The sequence below is a fragment of the Aplidium turbinatum genome, chromosome 5, assembly GCF_918807975.1.
Source record: "Aplidium turbinatum chromosome 5, kaAplTurb1.1, whole genome shotgun sequence".
Classification (NCBI taxonomy): Eukaryota; Metazoa; Chordata; class Ascidiacea; order Aplousobranchia; family Polyclinidae; genus Aplidium; species Aplidium turbinatum.
In genome coordinates this window covers 26,753,437-26,780,318 of record NC_137476.1, presented here as the reverse complement: position 1 = coordinate 26,780,318, position 26,882 = coordinate 26,753,437, and the positions used below count along the sequence as shown (strand labels likewise).

General features: G+C 36.4%; 1 protein-coding gene across 1 annotated transcript; it reads right to left on the bottom strand.

The window, feature by feature from the left end:
- Positions 1-824: 824 nt before the first annotated feature.
- LOC145770615 (uncharacterized) lies at positions 825-5,209 on the bottom strand. Its single transcript, XM_082582304.1, has 6 exons — positions 4,907-5,209; positions 4,076-4,274; positions 2,714-3,128; positions 2,500-2,605; positions 2,168-2,312; positions 825-1,964 (listed from the first exon to the last, which is right to left on the bottom strand). Exons 1-6 carry the CDS (start codon positions 5,165-5,167, stop codon positions 1,375-1,377), a joined length of 1,716 nt encoding a protein of 571 aa, XP_082438430.1. The 5' UTR covers positions 5,168-5,209; the 3' UTR covers positions 825-1,374.
- Positions 5,210-26,882: the final 21,673 nt, after the last annotated feature.

Sequence of the window (26,882 nt, the reverse complement as noted above, 5' to 3'; positions counted from 1 at the left end):
TTTAAAAAAAAGAACCACAGCTTTTGCTTCTGGTATTAACAGGTAGGCTATACTTTTTTATTTTAGATGAAAAAGCCGTTATAGGTTTGGTTACTCTACTGCATGATCACACAATACAATTTAATCTAACTAGAATTTAACAAAATGTGATCTTAAAAAAGCTGAAAAGAAAAAGGTTTTTCAGAAAGCTATCTTTGTATAATTTGTATAATTTTGTAAACTTGTATAAATTTTGAACCCCTGGCCCACGCCGGCCAACATTTAGTGAATATCTTTTGTTTATGTTGTCTGAAAATAATTCGATCTACTGAAAACAGCTGAATAAAAAACTGTCCACTCCGCTCTGCTTAAACACACAGGCCGAGAATTGAACGCATGCTTCGCTTAATTATTTTGTGGTTTGAAAAGTTAAGTGCTTTTATTTTGAGCTATCAGGAAATGAGGGAAGCAGAACATTCAATTAAAACAATTTTTCGCTACGCATTTCAGCTTTGGTAAATTTTAGTTTGTAAAATACAGCAGGTCTCTTGTCTGCGTAAAAACATGATATTTTTACACTGCTATTGCAAGGACGTAACAATGTGTTACTGATTTTGAGTGATGCATGGGCAGACTGCGTAAACAAACAAAAACCTATCACTTCTTCGCATTCCGTTAGACGACGTTAAAACGATGTAAATGGAACAACGTTTGTTTGCTTTTTTTAACACAAGTCATCACTTTTGCATTAGTCTCCATTTTTATTTTGTATTTGGGCTAAAATTTTTATTGTAAAAACTCTGTAAAGTGTCTTACCCTTTGGTTCTCATATAAAAGTCACAATAAAACTTTAACAGCAAGTTGTATTTCAAAACAGTATGTTTTCAATTTACATTTTAAAGAAAATAAAACTATCAAGTCAACAATGCAGAAAAATTCGATATTGAGCGATGGCATTCAGCAGCTTACAGGAACGACTCTAGACAGCAAAATCGTAATTTTTACGTTGATGCAACGTTTGCAAATGTTAAATCAATGTAAAAATGACGGGTTTTGCTGTCTGTGACTGCAGAAGTTTCCAACAGGCATGTTTAGATTAGTCAGATAAATTGTAAACTCTTTTCTTGTTTAGGTTTGAAAGCGTTTACTTCAGCTGACGACATAACTAAATCACGAAATGAAGTGACGTATATTGAAACGAGGGGGAATATAAAAACGTCAACAACGGGTGACAACAATAAACCTTATAAAAAACTAAACAATCGCGAATACGAGTAATTGAAGCATTAATGAAATTTGGAATGCAAAAAATGAAAAAAATTATACGTTGAAATAATAATTTATATCAAAAAGCTTTGTAGACTACACCACACAAAAGCTCTAATATAAAGAAGATTATTTTTCGTTCGATCCATTCGAAGATACGTCAGACAACGTTGCGTCAATGTTGCTGAAAGGTTGAGTGTTATATTTAAGCTTTCCGTTGTATGCCATGGCTCCAATTCCTCTCATGAATCCGTTGAACGCGCAATTTTTAGCAAGACCGTTCACTCCGTTCGGATGTCCCTTAAATCCAGCTGTTGCAGCTGCTGCCGCAAGCCCAGGCATAAAGCTGGATGTAGAATAGGGTGATAAACCGAACATACCACCGGCTGCATGGTGTTGCGGATGAGACCCGTATGCGGCAGCAAACGGGGAAAATGGGGACAAGTTAGACATTGAATTGAAATTAGAGAAAAATTGCCTCGATTGTGAAGCAATGCTAGATGGACTACTTGACTTCCTTCTTCCAGCCAATGGGAAGTTGGTTGTGGCCAAGGCGCTTGTGTTCGCTGCTTGAAGACCAGAAAAAAGCGGTTGAAAAGCGGATTTGGTGAGATGTCCAAACGGACCAGTTGAATTCATCATCATGGGATGTTGAGACCTGGGATGAAGTGACGATGCATTTCCATGGCAAACACGTGAAGAAAGATTTCTATCTCCAGCTGAATAGAAACAATTAAAAATCAATATATTAATATACTTCCATATTGGTTGTATGTTTCAAAGTAGCCTACATCGGCTATAGTTTTCGCAAAACTGTATAAAATAGAAGTACGTTTGTAATAATGTTATGTTCCTTCCTAAATAGTCTTCTTTATAAAATCTCGTCTAACAAGTTTCTTTAAAATTTTATAAATGTATTTACCTGTAGCCAGAAGTCGAGATGCTGAGAAATTATTGGAGTTGTATGAAGAGGAGATATTTTCCTGGGGCGTTGTAGAGTCTGCTGATTGTTCATAAACTTTTTCATTTGATTTGTCGTTTGTTGAAAGCTCTTTGCTGCTGAGAACCTAAAAACGCATAAAGGTGAGCCATATGTATTACTAAAACTAAAAGCACAAAGGAAAATTTAACATTAAAATTGATGCTTTTTGATGGTGGAAAAATCATCAATATTTTGTCATCAAAGGGCCTGATGACTCTTCATCACTAAGATTAAAAGCTTTGAAGCATTGAATAAGCTTAAAAGCTGATTACCTCTTGAATGGCTTTAACAAGATCCCCATCACAACTTTCCATGATTGATTGAAGACTTTTCGCGTTGTGCTTAGGAAAGACTCGACACAGCATCACTAAGCCAGATCTAAAAAAGTTGAAAGAATAGAGGTTAGAAACGATTCTTAATACTCAATCTTTATTACACATAGACTTTCACAAACGACAAAGAATTAAAAATTTGTGAAAGATTCACCTTCGATCTTGTTTTTTGTGGTTGTTCTGGTTCGCACCATTCGAGTCAGACGACCTGTTGCATGTTTCCTCTTGTGGCAAATTAGTTTTTTCTTCGTTCATAGGATGTGATACGTCGGATATTTGAGAAGATTTTGGATTTTGAGCATTGGGGGACGGTAAGCTTCTGGTAAAAGAGGGTGAGCTTCTTTCAATTTCGGTTTCATCATCTTCAGTGAGATTTTTTTCTGGAGAGCAGCAATTTTTCTTATACTCTTCATTTTCCGTATCAGATTCTCTTTGAGAGCTCCCGGATCTCTTTATTTCTTCATTAGGTGGAAAATGCATCTGACTTGGAGATAAGGTAACTTGATAACCATTTTCGCTAGAGGGTGAAATGCATGCTGCATAATTGTCTGAACGCGGCCGTTTATTTTCTGAAATCAAAAATGAGTAAATTAAAGTTCAAATTGAAAATTGAATGTGTCCAAAAAAACGCAATCGGAACCAACAGGTTAAATTGTTAAGAAAAACCCATCAATGTAATTTTTCGTCGCTAAGATTTAGCCTTTCAGGATTAGTCAGCGATTCGCATGTTGATTGGCTCATACGTACTGGGATAACACATACGTCATGAATAAGCTCAGCCACGCTTGATTAACAAATACGACATGATACCACACGAGTAATTTCCTTTTCTAAACACCTCATTGTCCAAGCAATATCCCTCATTACTCGGCGGGTTGCGAAAAAAGTTTAACGTGTCTGTTGGAAAATATTTCAGATAATCCTTTGTCTTCGAAACGAGTAGAAACTGCCTGCCCAGACCACACACGACTTGGACAAATAGATGGAGAAAGCTGAGACATAGCCTATGCCCTATGAAGAGTAACACTGACCGAAGAAAGCTTAACGTTGTTTAAAAAATCACGCTAATACAATTTCCCCCAGTCTGTGACTGTATGGAAAAGTCACGGAAGGCTATGGCTACCCAAACCTTATTTTTAAGTAAGCTAAGCCTCGTACACAATGAACCATAAGCAAGTTTTACACCGGGTGAAACCAGTTGAAACCGCATCTTTAAAAATAACGAAGTTTTAAAAAACATTGATCACATAATTGCTCAAACGCGTGGCCTGATTACCGTCAAGTTAAATCATTCGTAAACCGTAATCTTCAATTATGCTTTGTGCTGGAGTTTAGATAGTTTGCTCAGTGGTTATTTACACAAACGTCTAATTTCAAACAAAACGTTTTCTGAAAAACATAATTAATAGAAAGATTTGCTTCAGAAGACTTAAGGCCGATTGTTGCTTTTATTATTACATCGCTGTATGTTAAACCGCCTGTAAATGTGAAGAACTTACAACAAACTTATAATTACCTAATGCTTCCGAGTCATTGCTGACATCGTAGAAGGAGCGTTTTTTTGAAAATTCGTTTGTGGGTGACATTTCTGTTCTTCCGCTAATTCCTTGCATGTGTTGGGGCTCCATTTGCGACATCCCCTGGCCAGCCCCGTACAAGATTTGAAGTTCTCTGGTCTCGTTTTCCTCTTGCGCCTGTTGGCGGCGTAAGGCGACCTGATCAAGAATTTTGAAAACGTGAATTTGCAGAAACTTTGAGGTGACGTACGCCATTTTGTTTTTCCAATGTGAGCCAAGTTACTTTTCCATAATTCCTGCTGAATTTAAATGACACGGAATGGAAGTTTACATTCATTTAGATCTTTTTAATCTGACATTTTTGTGTTACTTGACAGGCCACATCTGCGATTGAGAGCTGATGCTTTGGTTTGCTTCGCGTAGTGATAATAATAGATCAGCTAACGTTCCTCGAAGGCGACGCACTGTCTTTGTATTATCACCTTCATCACTCTCGCAAGACAAGTTTACGTAATTTCTAACGCCGAAAGACTCTACTGTTGTGATCAGTTGTAATCAGCAATTTGGTGAAATGAGGGAGTATAAATCGAAAGTTATTTAAGCAATTGAAAAAATAATTTTAATGATTAAATCAAAGTCGCCAACAATTTTACATGACTGTCAAATTCTTAATTAATAAAATTGTTTTAAAGCCATCTGAAAATCATGCTTCCAATGCATTTTTTAAACTCATGGAACACTATTATATGATTAACTTTATTTAGTTGCACAATTAACAAGTACAATAAAACTGCGGCCATAAAAGTTAAAAACAAAAGTAAATTATGCACCTGAGCTGCCATTACTCTTTGTCGTTCGGCTATCAACGTGCATTTTGGGCACATGCAATCCTTCCATCTGCAGTATCTTTTGTGTCCTTTCAGCGCGCTGACAACGCCATGGTTCCGACATCTTGCACATTTTGGAGTTCTCGGATATTTGTCGCTAGCTCGGAGAAGCAAAGCTGCAGCCGCCGGATTTGAAACCGCTTGGGCCAGCCCAGAGTAGCCAGAATGGCTCGATGTAGAGTGATGAGCAGCAGCGGTGTTCATGATAAAATTTTAAACTTCAATAGACGAGTACTTTATTTTTAATATTAATTAGCAATTGCTTATATACCTGCGGACAATATTAGTTAGTCGGTATTTATTTTTTTATTATAAAACCTATTAAAGTTGCAAATATATTTTTATAACTCTGAAAACTTCGTCGTTACAAAAATTAAACATTTAATTTTTTCTTGTCCATATCATTTGTAACTTTTTGATTTCAAAACAATTAACATTCTTTTTTTCGGTGACAGTTGAGCAGAATTCTACCAAGCCAAGTAACCGTCTTTGAAACGTCTTTCGTTTTTATTCCAGACTCCTTCTTTCAGCGTCTCATTGTTACCGAAACCTTTTTTCTTGTCTCGCACTCAAAAGTGAAACGTCGCCACAAAACATTACATCGTGTTCTAAACAGCTTATATATGATATAATATCCGCTATGCATATACCAATGATAGTTTTTAGAGGTAAAAATTACGTTGGTGTGTTATTAGACATATATATGTGGGCAACTATTACAATTAATTTTGTAGACTACTGTATACAAAAAGCTATTATCTTATAAAAAAGTTTATCGAAATCAGTTTACTGTAGATTTTAATATTGGTCGTTACTTTAGAATTAATTTACTTAAAATTGTTTTTCACTTTTTTTGGAAGCAAACCGAAGAATCTGTATTTTTAACTTGCCAAATTTTGATAGTGGCTGTAAACTATAGCCGAAGGAGCAAAAACGCAAAACGGTCAAGTACGCAAAAACCTTCGGGTATTTAGAAAAAATTTTGAAATCAGCATTTTCAAAAGCATATTTTCCAAGACAAAGTTTGGGCAAACCTATTCTTCCACAGCTATGCTGTGAATAGAGCACCTTACAATGGAAATATCAGAAAAATGACTTCAATCACATCTAAATATATTTTCTGTACCAAACATCTAGAGAACAAAAGCAAATTCGTCCATAGCAACAGGTGCGCAGCAATAAAATCTGTTTCTGTAAATGCGAAGCTTCAATGTGAGATAAAAATACTACCCCCTCATAAATACATCACTCCAATAGTCTACCAGTTACGTCAAAAATACTATACACTTACATCATAAAACATGTAGGTACATATTGCAGAACATTATAATCGTCTAAGCGGGCCAAAGGTATCTACAGTTGTCTTAAAACCTTTAATGCCGTATGATCTTTGAAGCACTTGGAATACTTTCAATAAACATGAAATCTGTTGCAAACCTCCATATGTTTCGCGCTTAAAAACACATTTCAAAAAATGCATTTCCATACTTTAGCAGTCACCAACAATGTCTTGTTAGCTACCCGTAACCTGTCTGCCTGAGTCATAAATAATGCAAGACTATCAAATTTTCTGCATCGTAAATATTATGTTTCAAGACTGGATAGGTGACATCTGGCAACGCTTCTCAATCTTAAGCGATATTAAACATTGTGCCAATTTATTGAGATGGTTTTGATATCTTGCCTGTTCTAACGCAACGGCTTTTAAAGCCAACATAGCCAATTATTTTTGCATTTATTCAACCTCTAAAATCGTTAAATTTCAAGGAATAAACATTGAAACATGCAATCGGTGTGTTCCCAGCTTTAAGGTTAATATCTGTTGAGCATGGTTGTTTGTTTTTGTTGCGATTAAATTCCGTATCATTGTATAGAATCTTTTTTGTTTAGCCGACTTTATCAGCTAATGTAGAAACAACGCATTCGATTGAATTTGATAGAGTTTGTATGATAAACCCACTTAGCTTTGAGATGCATGCATCTGACATTAGAAACGGAGAGAAACAGTCAGAGATACGCAAAGTACTCAACGCATTAAACAATTATCCATAATTAATGACAAGAAGTATTGGAGAGGCTTTAATTGTGTCACCCTGAGCGCGTGTCATTCGTGCGCCAATGATATAATTAATTCGCATTTGTTTGATGCCATCATCGAAGAATTAGGGGTTAAGCTCTCTCCTCTTTGTTAGTGAATGATTTTTATTTTGTTAAAAACACAAATGGGATGAATTTTTAATACAATAAACTGCGTTTAATGTGAATCATGTTTTTCTTGTGCATTTAAAACTACAATTCATATTTAATTAGTGATTTTGATCAAATAATACTCTATAAAATACAAATTGTTTTGTACTAGATCCTAGTCTTCTGACTTTAAGATGATACCCAATACTTTGCTATAATTAAAAGTTTCTTAATATTATGATAACGTCACGAAAATATTGATCAATCGCTTTATCTCCGTATGATGGTTCCATTTTCTTTTGTCATCATTGCATAAATAGTTTATACGGTACACCACCTTTCCTGTCATTCCGTTTCAACTCTTAAAATTCTTTATTGTTCCCAAATTTGGAATCATTTAGCACTTCAGCTAATTGCTGCAGCAATGCCAGAGCACGGTAGGTAATTTGTCGGTTGGCACTTTGCCTAATCGGTTACAAGTTATTGCCTTATCTTCACGTCTAATTTGAAAGAAAAATAGAGCTTTGATGAAAAGTTCAATATCTTTAGCCTCTTCAAAACCGGCATCATAAAATTTGAAAATCTGTTGAGCGACTAAAAAAACATTAATTCATATATTTTTCACTAAACTTCACCGCAAGGCAAGCGGTAAGCGTTTGGCAACTTTTAAAAGCAACACTTTTAGCAATTTTGTCAAACCGCAAACTTGGATGTAAAATGCTTGTTATTGTATGTTAGTAGCAGTTATAGGCTGAGGTTAAAAGTTCGCTTAACGTTATGCACGGCTTCGTTTCACTGCTAGAGCATACAGCATAATTCCATTCCGTCAAAAAAATTGACCAATGTTTGATAAATCTATGCTAAATCACACAAAGTACACATTTTGTAAAGCTAACAATAAGACCGAGACCACTACCAGCTAATAGATCATGTTTCAGACACATGACCCTTTAGTGTCCTGAGTTGAGCGTTTGTTAGGTTCATTTGTAAAACTCCATCGGCAAGTAGTAACTTTGTTGCTGAAATTTCAAGGACGCTCAACTGTCAACACAGCTTACATGATTCGACACAGGCTCCAAAGAAATCTCTTTAAGGCGTACAAAACCGTTTTAAGATCAGCCAAGCTTACAAAATCAATTTCAAATTAAAAAAAAACTGATGTAAAATTTTTACAAAAAGCTGCATATCAAAGTCAAATACAAGAGAAATTGCGAAACATTTGAATATCACGTAAATATACCACGAAATTGAATAATAGACCGCTGTTTAAAGATGTAGATATAGTGCTATAACGGGACTTTTCAATCATAGATACTTCAAGTATCTACATTTAGAAAGCGGGAAGAGAGAGAAACAGAAATAACTTGATTTTCCAATTGAAGCTATCTTTGCAACATGGAATCTACGCCTCAATTGTCAGTCTTTTTCAATGGAAACCTACTCCTACACGACCCGTGTCTCACCTACTTAGGAGTGAAGCTCGACCGACAATTAACTTACAAACACTATACTGAAGCCCTCCATGCTAAGCTATCAGCACGCAACAACTTGCTGAGATGCCTAGCTGGAACATCCTGGGGTGCTAGTACATTTCCAACAATGTACAAGTGTTCTTGCACTTGTTTACAGCACCTCCTAATATGCTTCCCCCACTTGGTGCCGTATCGCACACACTAGCAAAATTGATACTGCTCTCAACATCACTATGAGAATAATCACTGGTTGCCAACTCCTCTGACTTTCTGCCGGTACTATCAGGCATCGCCACAGGTAGACATCGTAGGGAAAACCATGTACGCAGTCTGGTCCTACAAGCTATGTCAAGGGATGACCACCTCAACCAGATTGTCCTAAACTTGCACTCCCAAAAGCCCCAGCGCTTGAAATTTCGACGCCTTTTTTCCCTACATGCTGCCGCTATCTGTAAATCCAACTTCCACCTTTCCGAAATTTGAAATAGTGAATGAAGTGAAATTGCGAGATCAACCCAGTTCACATTCCTTCTAAATACCAACACTCCACCCGAAACAGAACTACCTACCAAGGAATGGGTGAAGCTCAATCGCCTGCGGACTATGGGGTGGGCCGTTTCAACAGCAAGATGTTCCAATGGGGCTTCGCCGACTCACCATCTTGTGCATGTGGCTCAGATTGTCAGACTGTACACCACATTATCAACTACCACATTATCTACCATTGTCCTGTATATCAACCCCAGGACAGATATGTGGACCTCGCAACGCTCGATAAACACACAATCCATTGGCTATTGTGCCTGGATGTACCAACGTGATCTGCGGCGATCTCAAACGCAAGAAGAAGAAGAAGCTTCACCGCACAGATAGGCCTCATCAGTCATCTCCGCACTCATGTACACTGACCATAGCTTACACTAAAGCTTGATTCAGTCTCATTGGCCATCTTCGGAAACGAAGGGCGGACATCAACATAAATATCAACAAAAAAATATAAATAATGCTTTTAACAAGTTGTAGCTTAACACTCTTGTCCATTTCATATACTCACCTGACCCACTTGTCAAAGATTAAAACGTTTTTGGCCCGTGGTCCAAAATGCTTGCCCGCCCCTGGTCTACACGCTACTACACCATATTTGATGCAGCGTATCTTCATTTTATCACTGTGGAATGTAGATATCTAAATCTTACATTGCGCCAATATGTTTGACTATGTTACAAAGCAAACGAAATGGTTAACTGCGCTACATTAGTTTTCAATGCAGCGTTTTCGTCTGAAAAAAACTCTTATCTCTTCTATCATTCTATTTTGCTTTACATTATGGTATAGCCTTATTAAAGAATCAACAAACAATGTTTGGTTTTGTTATTTAGGACAAAGCAAAAGTAGAGGAGTCAATCGTTGTCTTTTTGCTATGGAAAACTTTTAAAATTGTGGTGTAACTAAGAAGCAAAACAGTTGGCATTTTCCTGACCTTTTTAAAGTGGTTCAAATTTTCAATCAATTCATCCAGTCAAAAAATGTGATTTCTTTTAAATTGCCGTAATTCATAATTGAAATAAAAAAATGCTATAAAAGCTACAAAATGCTTTCTTTAGTGCAAGTTTGCAGTGGGGGCTCATATCTTAAAATCTCGAAAGAATTTTCTTAAACGTTTTGGATGGTTTGCCACTAACAATACAGTGATTCCTAGCTTGCTTAAACTTATGACTTACGCTGATACAAATTAAACTCAAAAGGCCAACTTGGAAACACAGTCATTGGTACAATGTAAAAGGTCACATCTTGCTTGTTGCGCAATCCGAGAGTTAAAGAAAGGCAGTATCGGAGTTTTCATAAAAAATATTAGTAAAATTTAAATTGAGAAATTCCCAAAATGATTTTGCAGCTTTATATTTTTTAATCTTTACATGCTTTTTTAAAAATGAGGGAGAGTTTGTGAGGCTCTTGAGATCCAAAAACGACCAGCAAGAGCGTGGCGACGTCACATTTGGGTCTCACTGGGGAAATATAAAGGAGTGAAAACTGTCAGATAACACTAACTGACATGCAGTCGTCCTGCATGATGTTCGCGCAGCCGATAAATTAACTAATAGTTAACTATGCGGTAACAAAAGCAAGCCTACTATTAGTTCATTCTCACGGCATTCTATTTTCAACACTTAGTGCAATTGATAACCGCATTATAAGTACAGTAATCTAATATGTCATAACCATCTGTTTTTGTATGCCGTGATAGACACGTTTTGTTTTACAGGTCTACTACGATCTTTTAAGCGATGTTCTTGAACGTTTCAAATTAGAAGCCGAATTAGCAAATGTATAAATGTGAGCTGTTGAGGATAAGCTTTTGTTTATCACAATTATCATCATCATTATACACCTAAATTTGCTAATTAACTTTGTTTCACAATTCAATGTTCTTTTCGCACTAACCCTACCTGCATTGTTAGTAGAACGATGTCAAGGTTAAGTTGGAAAAATTCTAAACATGCCATTTTTCCAAAATACAGTACATAGCATCGTCATACTTGGTATTTGGCACTAGAAAAGTATGTTGCACTTTTGGCGTAGGCCAACACATCCAACTACATCGTGGCAACAGAGTTTTATAGTAAAGAAAACAACTTTTGGAATGGTTTGACTGGAAAAAAATCTCTCAACATCTTTGAAAGCGAAATGTTCCAGAAAAATTTGAAACATTTATTTTTTCTAAACGATTTCGTAAGATCATATTTTGTTGTAAACGACTGGTTTCAGTAGTTGTGTAAACACTGAATAACTGTAGCATATAGGATTTAAAACTGGAGTCATTTGGTGTCACGTAAGGTAAAAGATTACTTTTTGACTTTCTGTGACAGCAAGGTGCTTATGTGTGATGTCACGAGGATTGAAAAGCTGTTGGGTGGCATATTCTGTCACGTGGTTTGGCAACTTGATATTTTAAGCTTGCAAGTTTTAAAATTGTGACATTTCTAACGCAACCACTAAATAAAACTTAACAAAATTAAAGAGAGTACAACGTTCTAAACAGATAAGTCCGTAACATTATCGGAAAATTTACGTCCTAACTAATGAAAATGGCGAAACATAATAACACATTTCAAAAAATAACAAACTCAACAGACAAGAAACAATAAAGTAGTTGAGGATTTAAAAGTTTCCGTATCTGTAAAAACATTTCTGTCCGGATCTTTAGTATCTCCTGATTCGATGGTAAATGCAAATCTTGGATGGAACTAAAGCATTATTTTAAGTCATTGTCTTATTTTTTCTCTTCAACACAAAATCCAAGCGCTTGAACTAGGTTAGTTTTTTTGATTGAAACAGTTTGATTTTTATAAACAAGAAATTTTATTTCTTCGTGAAATTATATCAACAAGATTTTTTTCGTTTTTCAAAAAAACAGAAACAAAAAAGTTTGAAAAAATTTGTAGCCTACATTTTACTGGCAACACCAAAACGGCAAACCTTCAGTCAAATATGCTTGTGAGCTACTTCTTTGTTTTCTTTTTTCTGGTCTGCTGATTGTGACCGGATGAACAAAAGTTTTCAACTGGTCGCATCCTTTTATTTATATGGATTTCTACTCATACACAATAAATATGCATACCCACTTCCTTGGTGGACAACCTCATTCAATTTTTACATGTTTGAAAACGTTTTATTTTTTTAAGTTGAAAATGGACATTTACGCCTGAATACAAAATAAGAAAGCCACTTTTACATTTCAAATTATTACCAAAGAAAATTGATTTTGGTTAAAATGATATTTTAGAACGATATTCCTAATGGACTTTTGTAACAACAGCAGAAGTCTACTTCGAAAGCATTTTCGAGCTTTATAAGTTTAGATTAGTATGTCTCTGTTACATTAACAACGTCTCTGTTGACAGGCATAACTCCTTCATACAGCTATCAAGTAATTTAGGAGAAACGAATGTTAGAAAACGTAATAAAAACATTAAAATTTAAAAACATGTCAACTCCACCAAACGATAGGGGTAAAATCATTTCGGAAACATGGAATGCAAAACCAACAAATCGTAATTGTCAAAACAAAAACTGGATTCAGTTTGCGTTCCGCACCGCTGGTTGTAATTACGTGCCAAAGTTTGGCGAAAGTAATTTGTGACGTCACGGCCCGGGTCACACGTGCGTTGCTTTGACAAGAATGCATTTATTGAGCTTTAACACGCCTGACTGCACATAGGCCAAGACAACTTGTCAGAGTTGAAAATAAAGAAGAAAATCAAAAACTATTTTAAAAACATGGAAATAGTTTAAGCTGGGCCACGCCTGCGTTTGCTTAGTGCCTTCCGTCTTTGTTCAAGACTACATTTAATGGCTTTCCAATACTAACTTGTGTTTACTTGTTAAAAAAACCAAAGAGAAAATTTGTTTCTGTGTTATTGCTATGCCTAACCAATATAGATAGGTGGGAGGTTTGTGTATCTGGGAATCAAGTCGAAGTTGTATACATTGGCCAATCTTTTAAAAGTGTAGGATAACAATACTGGAGACGCAATGGCACTACACTGGATTTATTCGGTTATCAACAAAATAATATTTCACCAAAGCACTGATCTTTGTATGGAATTGGCGTATTCATGGATGTTGGGTATTTTTGAATCATTTTGGAGAAAGGTAACATTAAACTGTACGAAAACGAAATATTTCCTAAAAAATGCAATTTCAATAGGGTATTTATCATTGTAATTTGGTAATAGCGCAATTGTGATGTTTTTTACAGATGCAAAAAATGCCACACTACGTTTAGTCGCACCTTTGGTGCTGTATAACAATGGCAATTAGTTTTTGCATCATCAGGCTAGAGTAATCGTTTAGCTTTTTGGATCAGCTGGATTTTTTTGGGGGGATTTTACAAAAACATAGAAAAGTTACAGCCATTGTAATGATCTGCTAATGTTCGGCAAAAAAAAAACAATTATGTAGTTTTCTTGTTTTTGTTGTGTATGCTACATTTTAAACTGTTTTAAAGCTTGCAATACCACAAGCTATCCATGCTGAAACTTTAACAAAAACCCAACCTTTAAACCTAATTGGATTAAAGTAAGTAAGACTTAAACTTTATATTATGACAACTAAAAAGGATAAGAGGAAAACTTTCTAAAGAAGCATAAATGCAACAATCTCGTCCGTGGGCACGTGAACAAAATATTACAATTTATGTGATCACAAAGGCTTGGAGTTCAACTCAACGTGTAGGTTTATTCAGCCTGGGTGGTCTTGTCTATCTCCCTAGTCTAAGCCTGGAGAAGATATTAGGCTACATCCGCAAAAGCTTTTACAGTAATAAAATGAATACTACCTTTTGAGGAAGTTTCTTTTTCAGTAGACTTACACGCATGATGTTGTATAGATACTTGGCTACACCTCCCTGAGACATATTTCTTGCATGGTTGTTCTTTTGTTAACATCGCAATCAACAACGAATAGGCCTATAAACAGTTTTTTTGTCGATTTTAGTACCGTACGCTCTACTGTAGATCAATACTTCTCAAACTGGGGTTCGCGAGCTCAAAGGTCCGTAGAATATCTTTAACATTCATTGACTGACTACTAAATTATTTTGACCAACTTACCTTCCAAAGCGTTCTCCCTTTTCTTTGTTTTACACTTTTAGGTTATTTCCCACGAACTTTGTCTTGTGGCGAGCGACCAATGTACGAGTCGTTGTGCGTAAACAATCTTGTCGTTTGTCCCAACATAGTAGCCTAAGACATCTTGCAATAGCTAGCTAAAAAGCCGCCTAATTTTGAAATGTTGTTGCAAGATATTGCGACCGATCGAATGCCGGTTAAACGAAATCGCCTACCGATATAAGAGAGTAAACATGCATTGTACCTACTGATTTAGATGTTATACACACATTACAAATTGTTTCGTTATTTTTTTGCTTGTTTTAAGAATAGGTGCGATCCTCCATTATTTCAAGAAAGCAAAGGGGGTATCCAGGTCAAAGTGTGAAAACCATTGCATTAGATTTACTTTGTTTTGCCTGTCTGACTGGGTTGTGGGGTCGAGCAAAACTATACGACTCCTCGGTTTATCACTGGCCAACTACGGAGACGCCAAAACCCCTCCGACTCCATAGCCCTGCTGTCTGAGGGGGTTGTTTTTGGCGAGTCCGGAGTCGAACCAGCGCCGCTTGATCTTGAACCTCTTCGTTCACGAAGTCACGCGCCAACCAACTGAGCTATCGGGGCGGAGTGGTGGTGGACCGCAGCAGGTTAATATGTTAAATTTTGTCGATCTCTTACTCCAATAGTAAAGTCTCAAAAATTTAAACAAACAATTTGCTTCATTGATCACTTTACTTACTAAATGGCCAGTAATAACATTAGCAACATAAAAAATCTTAAAGTAAACTGTCATTTTTTACAAGTTAAGTTAAACATGTTGAATTCGCTGTTTATATTTGCAAGTTATCCCGTCATGGCCAACTTGTTTAAATATGTGACATATTCAACCTAACAAATAAACCAAGTTAGATGACATTTTAAGCAAAAGAGCTGTTTTAGACATGAGCACTCGTAAAATAATTGTTGCAGACTGACATGTTTATACATTATCTATTCGATCTTGACAAGGGAGCGCAGAGGTACCAGGTGTAATCCGACTGTGAGATGGTTTTTGTGTGACGTCACTATCGTACCGGTGGCTTAGACCCACCCCTTGTGTGGTCGCAATTACTGTAAGGTATAATCAGTCACTGATTAGCTAGTTTTGTAAGCGGATTAACAGAAGATTAATACATATAAATTTAACAATACCGAAAAAACGTTCATTTCCTGCAATTTAAACTAAGGGCAGACTTAGTTTTGGTGGTTTAACAAAGAAGTTATAACTTAGTCTACATTTAAAATACTGCAGGTCATTTGAATTCCATTGAAGAACAAAAAAAAAGTTATGGAAACTACATTCATCAGCAGTTTTCATTCTGAATTCGCTAATAGATTACAACCTTTCACTTGATTCTTCCAAACAGACAAAACTGGAATAATCATGCCATTAGTGCTGACAGTGGAGTATAGAGGGTACTTTTAGACCGTTTCTTTTTTTTCTTTTGTTTTTCTGAAAACATTTGAGGGCCGATTAGTGTAAATAAAGAAACCGAGTTCTTTGCGGCGGAGGTGTTCTTTTTATGAGACAGGCATCTACAATTTTTCTTGAAAATGTTATAAGAAATCTTGTTGTTTAAGGGGGCGGCCAAATTGTTCATGGAACGTCCCTGGTAAAGACACTGAAAAATATGATAAGCATGATGGGTCAATCTGCTGGTATGAAAACTCTCCTAAAAACTTTCGTTCGTAAAACATGTGGCACAGAAAAGTTTTTCCCAAACCTCATTGTATTGATTGCAACTGAGTAAGAGTGGTCTCAATAAAGTAGTTGTCTCGTAGGTTCACAAGGAAAACCAAGTCTTTGGCAATAATTTAAAAATATTTCAAACTACCGCCTAGGCAAGACACACGCTCAAGAAAAAGAAATTGCAAAATAATGAACTATTTTGACGTTTTCTTCTATCAAAGCAAGCCTCGAATGAGCTTACAATTCAAATTCTTATCATTTGTAAGTTTATGTTTAAGTTTAAGTTTATGAAAATTATAAAAGCGGTCTATATACAGGGCTGTTGAGGGTAAAATTACACCTGGTAGCTAACAATAAAATCCAGGACCCCAAAGATGTAAAGATTACCTCAAAGAAGGGGAAATACCAAAATAGTCATCGAGGAAAAAGGAAGTCCAAAAATTAGGAGTTGTTTTGTTCATTTTATGTTTTATTTGTTTATTTACATTAAAAACAACGTCCATAGGATTCAAATTCGAAACAACAACCACACAAAACCTCAAATGAAAACTGCATAACGTAGGGCAAGGCAACTGTACATCAATTGACATACAAAATTGTGTTCCAGCGAATAAAAAAATGTTGAATTGTTATACCAATCAGATGACATGGTGTTGTGTAACGGCGGATTTATATGAATAAATGAATTAAATCCAAACGCCCTTTGGTAAAGGTGGTCCCATACTTGATTCAAGTGTCTGGAATGAAAAGATAAGGTTCTTCTTGAACTAAGCCATCGGCACTAAGCAGAGATAGGGTGACCAGTTCCTTTCTCTCGGCCACCTTTCCTTCACCAATTATGCTCACCCAATCTATAACCCCTTTGGTAGAGGGGAGCGGTGTTTTCAACAACCAGCTTAAGCAGGGAGTCAAAGCAGGTTTGCATCATTGGAAAGTCAACGCCTTATCCGCCGCACTATCCCATTCCCACCACTCACCACATGACCATGCCACCAAACGCCCTTTAGACTAATAGCTATTAAATATGCGCTTTTGTTCTTTCCGGAGCGCAAGAAAGTTTTAGGACCTTCAAAATTTCTTCGGGCCCAGGTTCATGACTACAGCTTGAAATCCCTGTAAACGCTTTTGGCGGCTATATTAATAAAAAGTGCAAAATATTTTCTGTTTTTACAGAATTTTCATAAAAGCGAAATAACAAATCAACAGGTGGAAAGAAAAAAGAGAAAAACATTTCAGCCTAAAAAGTTTTTGAGCAAATATATTTTGAAACATCAAGCTTCTCTTATTAGTTTATTGTGGTAAAGGTTGACTGTTTGTTTTGGACTGGTGTTGTTGCAGTTTGTTTTGCCCAGTGGCTTCATTTGTGCTTAAACATGTAACAAGCTCACGGCAGAAATTTTACGATTGACTTCCTCACACACGCATGGAATTAACTTTTCAAAATGGGTTTTCTGTTTGAGAAAATTTGAGAAGATGTCGTAAGTCATTCTATAAAGACAAAGAGTAGGATGTTGACAGCCTACATACAGTACACATACTTTTGAATATACGATAATGTCATTATGTCTGAACAATTAAAATAATTGCCCACACAAATCGGCACGAAACTATTAAAATGTTTAAGACAATGTGACAAGACGCAACAATTGACTAATTTGTTCTGATACAATAATTGTGTCCTAAGGCTGCATTTTAATTTCTATTTGTTTTTAGTAAGTTGTCTTCTCACAGGAGAGTCATACTTGTTGTTAGCTTGATAACAAATTAGGAAATTAATTAAACTCAAGTCGCGGAAGTCGATCGAAGCTGATAAGCATTTCCTCGGCTGGAGATGAGCTGTTCGACGAAGCAGCTCGAGCCGAAAAGAAGGAAAAAGTGATTTGAGCATTGTGTCTTGTATTACCATTGTTTCTCCGATACTTTTTTTTGCACAGGCACAAAAACTTTGATTTCATTATTTGTTGGTAAATTCTTTCCGCTTGACGTTTTTCTGGGATTTAAGCACTCCTTTGGTAGGGTTGATAATATGTGTATTACAAAATAAACTACTGTATGTATATTCTGTGGATGTTAGTTTTGGTATCGCTTTCACCTAGCCATGGCTGCACATATACTGAAACATCACACAACCTCAATACAAAAACGTAATAAAAATTTAAAAAATGCAAGATTAGATTCTAAATAAAAGTACCAATGTTTACACTTATTGTTTTCTGTTGTTAATATACTTCCTTAAAGTCTTCTCTTACGTCATGGGGTTGTGTATTTTACGTCCGTATATGCTGACGTAGACCATTACGGACGTAAGCAAAATCCAGTCACCAACTACACAATGGGCTACAGCATAAACGGAAAAATATTATGATGTATGACTCTACTCAACATGACAACAGTAATTTATTTGAGGTTTCATACAAATGATTTTGTTAAAGTGATTTGTGATTTAATCAATTTACATTGAAATGCATCGGCCGGTCATCACCCCTAGAAATTTTATTGAAAAAGTATAGAAATAATAAATTAGCGAAGTAGACATAGAATGGAGAATTTTTTTCTCATACATGAATGTCTAAATAACGTTGTAAATCATCTAAAAAGAGATCTAATTGGCAAAAGATGTAACTGCATAATAATCAAATGTTGATTTTAATTTGTAACAAAAGGTAGAATTTAAACAGGTTTCTTTGATAATTTCCGTGGATGGAGCTTCAACATGATTGATCAATGAACTGCATTGTCCACTTATCGCTCGAATATTACACTTTGCCGAATGAACAAATATTTAGTTAAGGATAAAACGATTTAGGCTTCAGCTTCATTTCAATCCCTTCCAATCTATTGAGTAATTACATTTGATTCACAATGACAAGGACATTAAATTTAATTGAAAAAGTCAATTCCATAGACTACAATTTATTGACATCAACCTAAAATGGCCTTGCTGAAATGAAAGGTAATTGTATAACTTATTATATTTTGACATAAAAGAACGCATTTTGTTAAATATTTCACATCAAGCTCAAAAATGATGCTACCACCTTTCTTGATGCTTTTTACTATGTTTGAAATTCCAAAATACCTTTCCAAAATATCATACACTATTTTGAACACATGACAACATACTACTAAAGAAGAAGAAAGACTGCTGAAGTCAGTGTAAAAGTTTACAGTTTGGTCAATTACATAATTATTCACATCGATTCTTGCAATGAGGCCTGATAGTTTTTTTTACACCTTTTGCAACATAACACATATTTAAAGTATAGCTCAATAATAAAAGAAAAATTCAGCTTAGAAAATCATTTTTAACATCTATTAAGGACAAACAAATATCAATTAAACCCACGGAAAGTTTTCTCTTTCAAGTATTAATTGCGTTGCAGATGTGTTTGGCTCGCAACCAAATCTACTTGCGAGGGGATAAACTTTGATTGCCGACTGAATCATAGCAAAAGTTTTCCGTTTCCGATTGTTTGAGTTTTGAAACAGGAATTCTTTAGATCAATTTTCTTAGAGTGTAGTAGAAGAGTTTATTTGGATAAGACGAAGAAAAACACGGGAACGGAATTACTAAGGAAAGTAGGCCAAAGTATGTTCAGTGGTTAATCAAGTTTCTCTTCTGTAGTTTTGTGAAAGAATTGGTTTTATCGTTACAATATTTATCCAACTTGAAAAGCTAACAAACCCGGCAAAAGATGAATAGAATCGAGTACATTTCTCATAACCAAACTTGAGATGCAACGCTAAGATCAAAGTTCAAGTTAAGGCTACATAACTTTGTAAGACGTAGGCCTACAGATGTTTTTTTTTTCATAAAGAACAAAACTTTGAGAAGCCGTGGAACGTTTGTTTGAAACAGGGTGGTCCAAACTGTGGCCTGCGGGCTCCGACCCAATACTCAACGGCTCTTTAAAAGAGTTAAACCGATTCTATCATCCTCTGCACCATCAACTTCAGGAGCCACAAAAAGAGAGCGAGAACAGTGTTTAAATCCTGGACGAAACTAGGTTTGGGAGTGAGTTGGTTGAATTAAGACATCAGTATGCTACTCCAATTTTTGAGGTGATTTGTTAGATAAATCGATGAAAGTGTTCGCATTAGCAAATTATTTCGTACTTCACAAGTCTGATATTTTATCGTGATCGCTCTTGAATAAATTCAACAAATGTCCACCCATTCATGCTTACTTTGCACTTTTCTATTTGAATTTACTGATATCTTTCTCAGGCCGAATACGTCACGTTAATTACTTCGCACTGAAATTAATTGGGGATAGTGTATACAGAGCCGTTGAGGGAACCATTTGGGGCAGGTACGCATGAGAAGCCCGAGCTCTCACAAACATGAAGCCCTAAAAAAAAACAATACAACTTCAAAAAATACGAGGTGTTTTCTACATTCTTAGGCCTCCTAAAACATTTCGGCCCCTAAAATTATCTCGGTCCGGGGTCCAAAAGTACCCCCTAGATTCGCCTGTCAATTTACTTTGTTGTCATAATATTATCCAACATTCAATCTTTCTAATGGTAGTATTCAATCTTTCTTTCAATCGTAATTCAATCTTTCTTTTAATGAAAATAGGTTTGAAGATATGTTGCTTTAGGTTAAAGGAAATTTATTTCAAACAAATTTATCTTTTTTAGTAAAAAAAAGTTTGTTTTTGTTCCCGGCAGGCCGAACAAGTATTTCTCTTGTCTTGATTGTCTTGAAAATAGCAGGCCAATCCAATTTCATTCAAGGTTTTGACACACAAGTCATAGGTTATTTCATCTAAAAGAGTTACACAAAAAAATGTTTTAAATCATTTATACTAAACTTGTACAAATAATACACGCTTTAAATTATTGATTAATTCATTTAAGTTGCACTTATTAACGTGAATAAATTTTTGTTAAGTTGTCAATTAACAGTTGGGTGCCGTGAGTATTATAATTAATTGATTAGTCGTCGTCGTCGTCGTGTGAGCGTCTGGGGCCGAGGGTCTATCCTTTTACCACCCCAGATTCACGGTGTTCCCGGTTTACACTGGAAGGCTACTAGAGAGCAGCCAGTCTTTGGTTTCATCATCCATGACACGCAGACCTTCCACTCCGTTAGGTGGCTTGAAGATGGAGCAGTCATTGATGATGTGGTCTGCGGTCTGTTCCTCGGCACCACATTCACAAGAAGAGGAAGAGGCCATTCCCCATTGGTGCATGGTTGAGCGGAAAATCCCGACGCCTGTACGGAGACGGTTGAGGCGCACCCATGCCTGTCTTGGTAGTGTTAGACCGATGGGGCGTGTGTCGGCGTCGGGGATGAACGAATAGAGTCTGGTGGCGGTTGACTTCCATTTAGAACTCCATTTATGGTCCGCCCAAGCAGCCGCAGAGATGTCTTGTACATCAGCTTCGCTGATAAGAAGTTGAGCGGCTGGCACGAATGGGTGTCTTGATTTCAGTCGATGGGGGTGCTCGTTTGGGAGAGCAGAGATCTTGTGGTGGAGAAGGTGGTTAGGCTCCAGTGCCGGTCGATCAAGGGACAGAGTGGCTTCTTCGCGACGAAGCTCAGCGGGTTGGATGCCAGCGAGAATGAGGAGCTTGTCCAATGGTGTGGGACGCAGGCATCCGGTCACTGTGCGCAGGGCGCTGTTTATGGCAGTGTCGATGTTATGGCAGTGAGCACTGCGGCACTAAACAGGTGCACAGTAGGCTATTCTGCTGAAGAGTAGACAAGGGCTAAGGCTGCTATACGCAAAGTGTCAGCCCTCACCCCCCAGCTAGAGCCTGCCAGGCGCTTGAGTAGCGCAGCGCGGGATGTGAGTTTCTTGCGCAGTGACACTAAATGGTGGCGGTATGTGAGCGATCTGTCCAGTGTCACCCCAAGATATCTTAGTTCGGGACAGAAGGACAACGTTAAACATATAAACATAAAAATAAATTAGTCGTTAAACATATAAACAATTTACGATGATTGTTTTATTGGCAGAACACGTATAGGCGGTAGCGTTGACAAAGAATTTCAGGGGTTATTCTTAGGCCTAAGCCCGCAGATGATTTTAGGAGTTTGAAACCTTATAATTGGGCCTGAAAAGCTGAAGAAAAATACGCATTTTTGTTATGGGTTAGTAGGCCTAGTTATTGTCTATTTCATTTTGGAGACTCTTGCTTTTTTAGATACAATCTTTCAAAATCTTTTTTATCTCGATTGTGGCGCTAGTAATTCTCCTTCCTGTGTATTTTTTAACAGATGTCTTACAATTTTAGCGGTGCCTTGCTTTGGGGCCCGAAAATGTTACTGGTAATTGTCTCAAGTTAGCCTTTCAACGGCCTTGCATGTAAGCTAGTGTTCATTTCTTTAATGTTTTATAATCATCAATAACTATATAAGCGTTTAGAAAGTATTTGGGCCTATATAAGACAATTGAAATATTTAACTAGAGATATAAATTAAAACTTTTGTATTTTAATCAGATTTTTTTTAATCACACAAAAAATGGCACAATTCGTAATTAGATTTGATGAATTTTCTCATCACTGCGGCTGCAGCTAAATGGTTAACATCATTTAAACATCACTCGACAAATGAAACGCACCATATTACAGCAACCAATTGAAAAATAAATCGGTGTTTGCGATTTAAGAGTTGATTTTTAAAACTTAATAACAAAATAAAACCAATTTTCAGGGGATTGTATCCTTGATAATCGGCTTGGTTTCTGTATTAGTTTCTAAAAAAATTAAAAAGAAATATTTGCAGGTGGCAATTAAGAAGCAAAGAAAGTAAAACAGTCTCTTCAATGTGCATTCGTCTCACCGCAGTCAATTGCCAGAGATGATTGATAACATCACAACAACTTTATTTCAACAGAGTTTTTTCTCAAAAGGTGTGTAGTAAATCTGTCGCCCCTACAACTGCTAGCTAATTCGTTCTTCTAAGCAAATGATTTCAAAAGTATACAACGCGCAAATTCATTTTCAATAGTTTACGCTTATAGGCTATATCTTAACCCTTTGCTTTTCAACCTTTTTTTGGAAGTTAACTGCTCAAGGGGGGGCCGTTTTTGGAGCAAATTCAATCAGTTGTTACGTGTTATCCGCTGGTGCTATTTCAACAGAAGTTGCACTGGTATGAAAAAAAAATCATTTGTCTATAAGTTTGAAAAATCTTTATTTCAAAATTTTATATGTTAAACTTGATATTTCAATTTTTGCAAAGGTACCCAAAAACGACAATTTTGATTTATCTTGCCGCTGCTTAATTACCATGCTAATCCGATTTCATGCAAAGTTCTGAATAACAAAGAGCTCGATCAACCGCACGAAGTGTGTGTGCGGTGTGCCGAATCATTGCATTGATAAAGATTTACGCCTTGCGAGCAAATCTTATTGTAGGCTACTCATTGATTCTAAAATAGTTACAATCAGAGTAATATTGTTACACGAATTTGAAAAAAAAAACTGCGTTTGTTCTTTTACATTTTTGTCCTAAACTAATGCTTTCCAAAACTCATGGCTAGCTTCTAGTTTTAGGGAACAAAACTTCTCATAAGTAACACCTTAGCCTGCTTGAATAGCTGTTTACATCTTCGTTTGTGTATTTTAGGTCTACAATTGAGTTTATGGTATGAATATTTTTAGTAGAGAGAAGACAATTGAACAAGTTGTTGACATTATCTAAAATTTCTAAGTTCAAATTAGGTGCTTTTGAAATTGTGGATTTGTGTCAAGTCGCATCACAAATATCATGCAGGCTGCATCATAAGTCATTTCGCTTACGGTTGTTTATAAACATGACTCATAAATTACATCTACAAAAAATACAGCATTTACATCAACAAAGCTAAGTTCGAAGCTCACTTTTTATTGAAGATTCTGTCAATCAATTTGAAAATACATTTTTAGTCCGCCAGCGTCGAAACAATGCAACAGCGAATTGAGGATCATGCGTAAACAAAAGAAATGTGAAATAACCCACAGTCAGCAAATCTACATAAATTTAACGTTTACAAATGTTGAATCAATGTAAAAGGACTGGATTGCTGACTGGGTCCTTATTGTTTGAAGCACAAAAAATACGCCTAAAACCGACAACATCAGCAAGGCAGCGAATATGTTTCTGGCCAAAAAAAAAATTAACTTTTGACTTCAAAGATAAAAATGATTATAACGAAGCTTCAAAGTTTGTCGTAAAAAATATTGCAGAGATACAATGAACATAATCATTTTGTGCCAGATTGTGAGAAGACTTCCTAGATTCTTTCCAAACATTTGCATGATTGCAAATTATTTTCTATAACTTTATATTTCCAAAAAATGGCTTCTTTGTTGAAACAACGTGGCTACAATTCTATAAAAAATTCATAGGCCTACTACATTGAAGTAATGAAATGTTTTATATGATGACGTTTTACAACATCCGAGAAGTAAAAAATAATAATAATGAATTATTTTACAAAACCGTGGTTTGCAAGCGCTTCACAAAAATTGTTGGGGAAAATTTACTATTAGACGTAAAACGTTTGTAAAAGAAAATTGTCGGTCTATGTATTTATAATGTTTATTACGCTGTTATCGAATTATAAACTGCCTGTATTGTCTACCTTTGTAGTTACCGGCCAGCTTAGAGCAGCATGCAAACTACGCGTTTATGGTATTTGCATCGTGTTATGATTCTCGAAAATTTCCCACAAGGTCTTTATTTTTATCGTGATATTTTTGTGCTTTTTCTGTCCTAAACTTGAAGTCATTGTGCAGCACAATCCACATCTGTTTTTAGACTCAGTCTTCATTGAAAATCTTTTGTGTGGTGCATCATTTCAAGTAGTGTCTTCCCCTAAACTGTTACACAAACCGCCCAGAACCATGTTGATTATGTATCTTACAGCCGTTGAGAGCCCGTTATTGTATGTGTGGAATTATTAGATGTCTGACTAAATTCATGCCAAAGTCGAGCAAATTCTGCTTTCGGGTCCTTGCCGTTATTTACTGTATTTTTTGTTGATAAGTTTAGGCAGCATTTTTCCAAGATAAATGAAGACATCGGTATTGTTCGTCACTTAGATTTAGTTTTCTCAGCATTATTTATTCATTCTTTGATCCACTAGTTTGTTTCACTTTTGGTATAATCGGATCGTTTATAAATGGCGGGTCTTCACAATAGCCGGCCTCTTATACATTGGCGCAACGTATTCAGATGTTGAATCAATGATCAAGAAAGCTGATTCGTTGTTTGTCTTATGTGACGCCTAGCTTTATGCCTCGTCTACATTACAAAATATTTTGTAATGTAAGACAAGGCATTATCATGTTTATTTTGCGCTCTTTGGAACAACACACAGTGCACTGTGAAACAAAAATGCAAGACATAACAACAAGTAGGCAACATAAAGCAGGGAAGGGACATGTAGCCATCGAGTTAGCTGCTACGTGTAGCCTAAATGGAGCCTATCTCATAATTTTCAGTGTATCTTACAATTACTGTTTGCGAAAACGCTATTTCTCCGGCTTCTCCTAAAAGCATTTGCAGTGATACATTTCCTCAATTGCAAGTTTTGCCAATGAGAACATTTCCATAGAACGTTTATTTCGAAACCAGGTTTTTCGTGTCTTTACCCAAGGGAAGATTTCTTGTTGCAACGTTTTTTATTCGTCAATAAATATTATCTGCTTGAAACATCTGTTTTGAATAGTTTGTGGCCTACATAGCCAACTATTTTGATCATGCATTGCTATTGTTCGTAGAGCTGATAACGCAAAAAAACGTTTGCTATTATTGTTTCTAATTAACAGCTTTGTGATCACTGGCTTTTCTTTTGTGGCTTAAGAAATAACGCGCTTTGTATTATTGAGGTCAAACCAAACAAAGGAAAACAAGAGGATGTTTCTCTCTGCTCGCGCATATCGATGCACGAAGCAATTATGAGCTTATGGCTTGTTATCGCAATGTAATCCATTTCACGCTTTGCTGGAAGTTAGCTAGAAATAGCAAAAATTCACCAAAATCTTGAATTTACAAGAAAACTACACAACTTTTAGCATCAAATTTAATATCATCAGATCCGCCTGGCAATTTTAGGAAAAGTCAAGAAAAACCAAGTGCATGGCGTTACTGTGCTTCAAGCAATCAAAGGAAATATGAGGGGGGGGCCAAATCTGGCCTCCCTTTGAGGAGCAAAGTGTTAATACAATTTTAATAGCTTACTTGTTAGTATGAAGAGAACTCTCATGTTTTCATATCTCAACGCTTGAAAGCCAATATGGGACTACCTTGACTTACTTGTTAGTTGAAAAAAATAAGCACATTTAGATTTCAAGAAACCGAAAAGTTAGAAAAAAAGACGTATCCAAGCTTACGCCCTGTGGTGGAAAATTTAAAGTGGACGGAAAGAAGGCAAGGAAGCCAATTTTTCGTGTCCCCCTTCAGGCATACCTTTATGTGTCCTGCCACAAGGACACATTTATGTGTCCTGCCAAAGACACAGTCGCGTGGTCTTAAGCGGTGTTGAACTCAGGGCCGGATTTAGCTGATGGGGGGCCCGGGGCACTTTTAGATCGGGGGGCCCCCGTGCAAAAAAATTTTTCGCGCCCACGACGCGAAAAACCATCTCTACGTCTACAGTAGCATCAGTCCAGTACTGCACAGCATTTTGCAGAAACTTTAACGGCCAAAAGGAAAAAAATAACACAAAATCACATTTTTTTCCACATAGGGGGGCCCTTCAAAAGTTGGGGGGCCCGTGGCAACTGCCCCCTCTGCCCCCCCTAAATCCGGACCTGGTTGAACTGACGCCCTTTCCTGTGTCGTAGGCCTACCAAGGCTCTCACTACTCGGCTCTGCAGCCAAAAAAGGTCAAAACGAGTCACTCTTTCTTTTATTTGAGCTGTTGCATTTGAACAGTAGCATGCACCTTAAAGAAAGTCATTACAACAGTCATAGTA

Excerpts from the sequence above, each read along its gene's own strand:
- LOC145770615 (XM_082582304.1), bottom strand. The coding sequence starts at position 5,167 with ATGAACACCGCTGCTGCTCATCACTCTACATCGAGCCATTCTGGCTAC. Across the intron at positions 4,275-4,906 it reads AAAGAGTAATGGCAGCTCAG|GTCGCCTTACGCCGCCAACA; the intron begins GTGCATAATTTA and ends ATTCTTGATCAG. Across the intron at positions 1,965-2,167 it reads ATCTCGACTTCTGGCTACAG|CTGGAGATAGAAATCTTTCT; the intron begins GTAAATACATTT and ends GTTTCTATTCAG.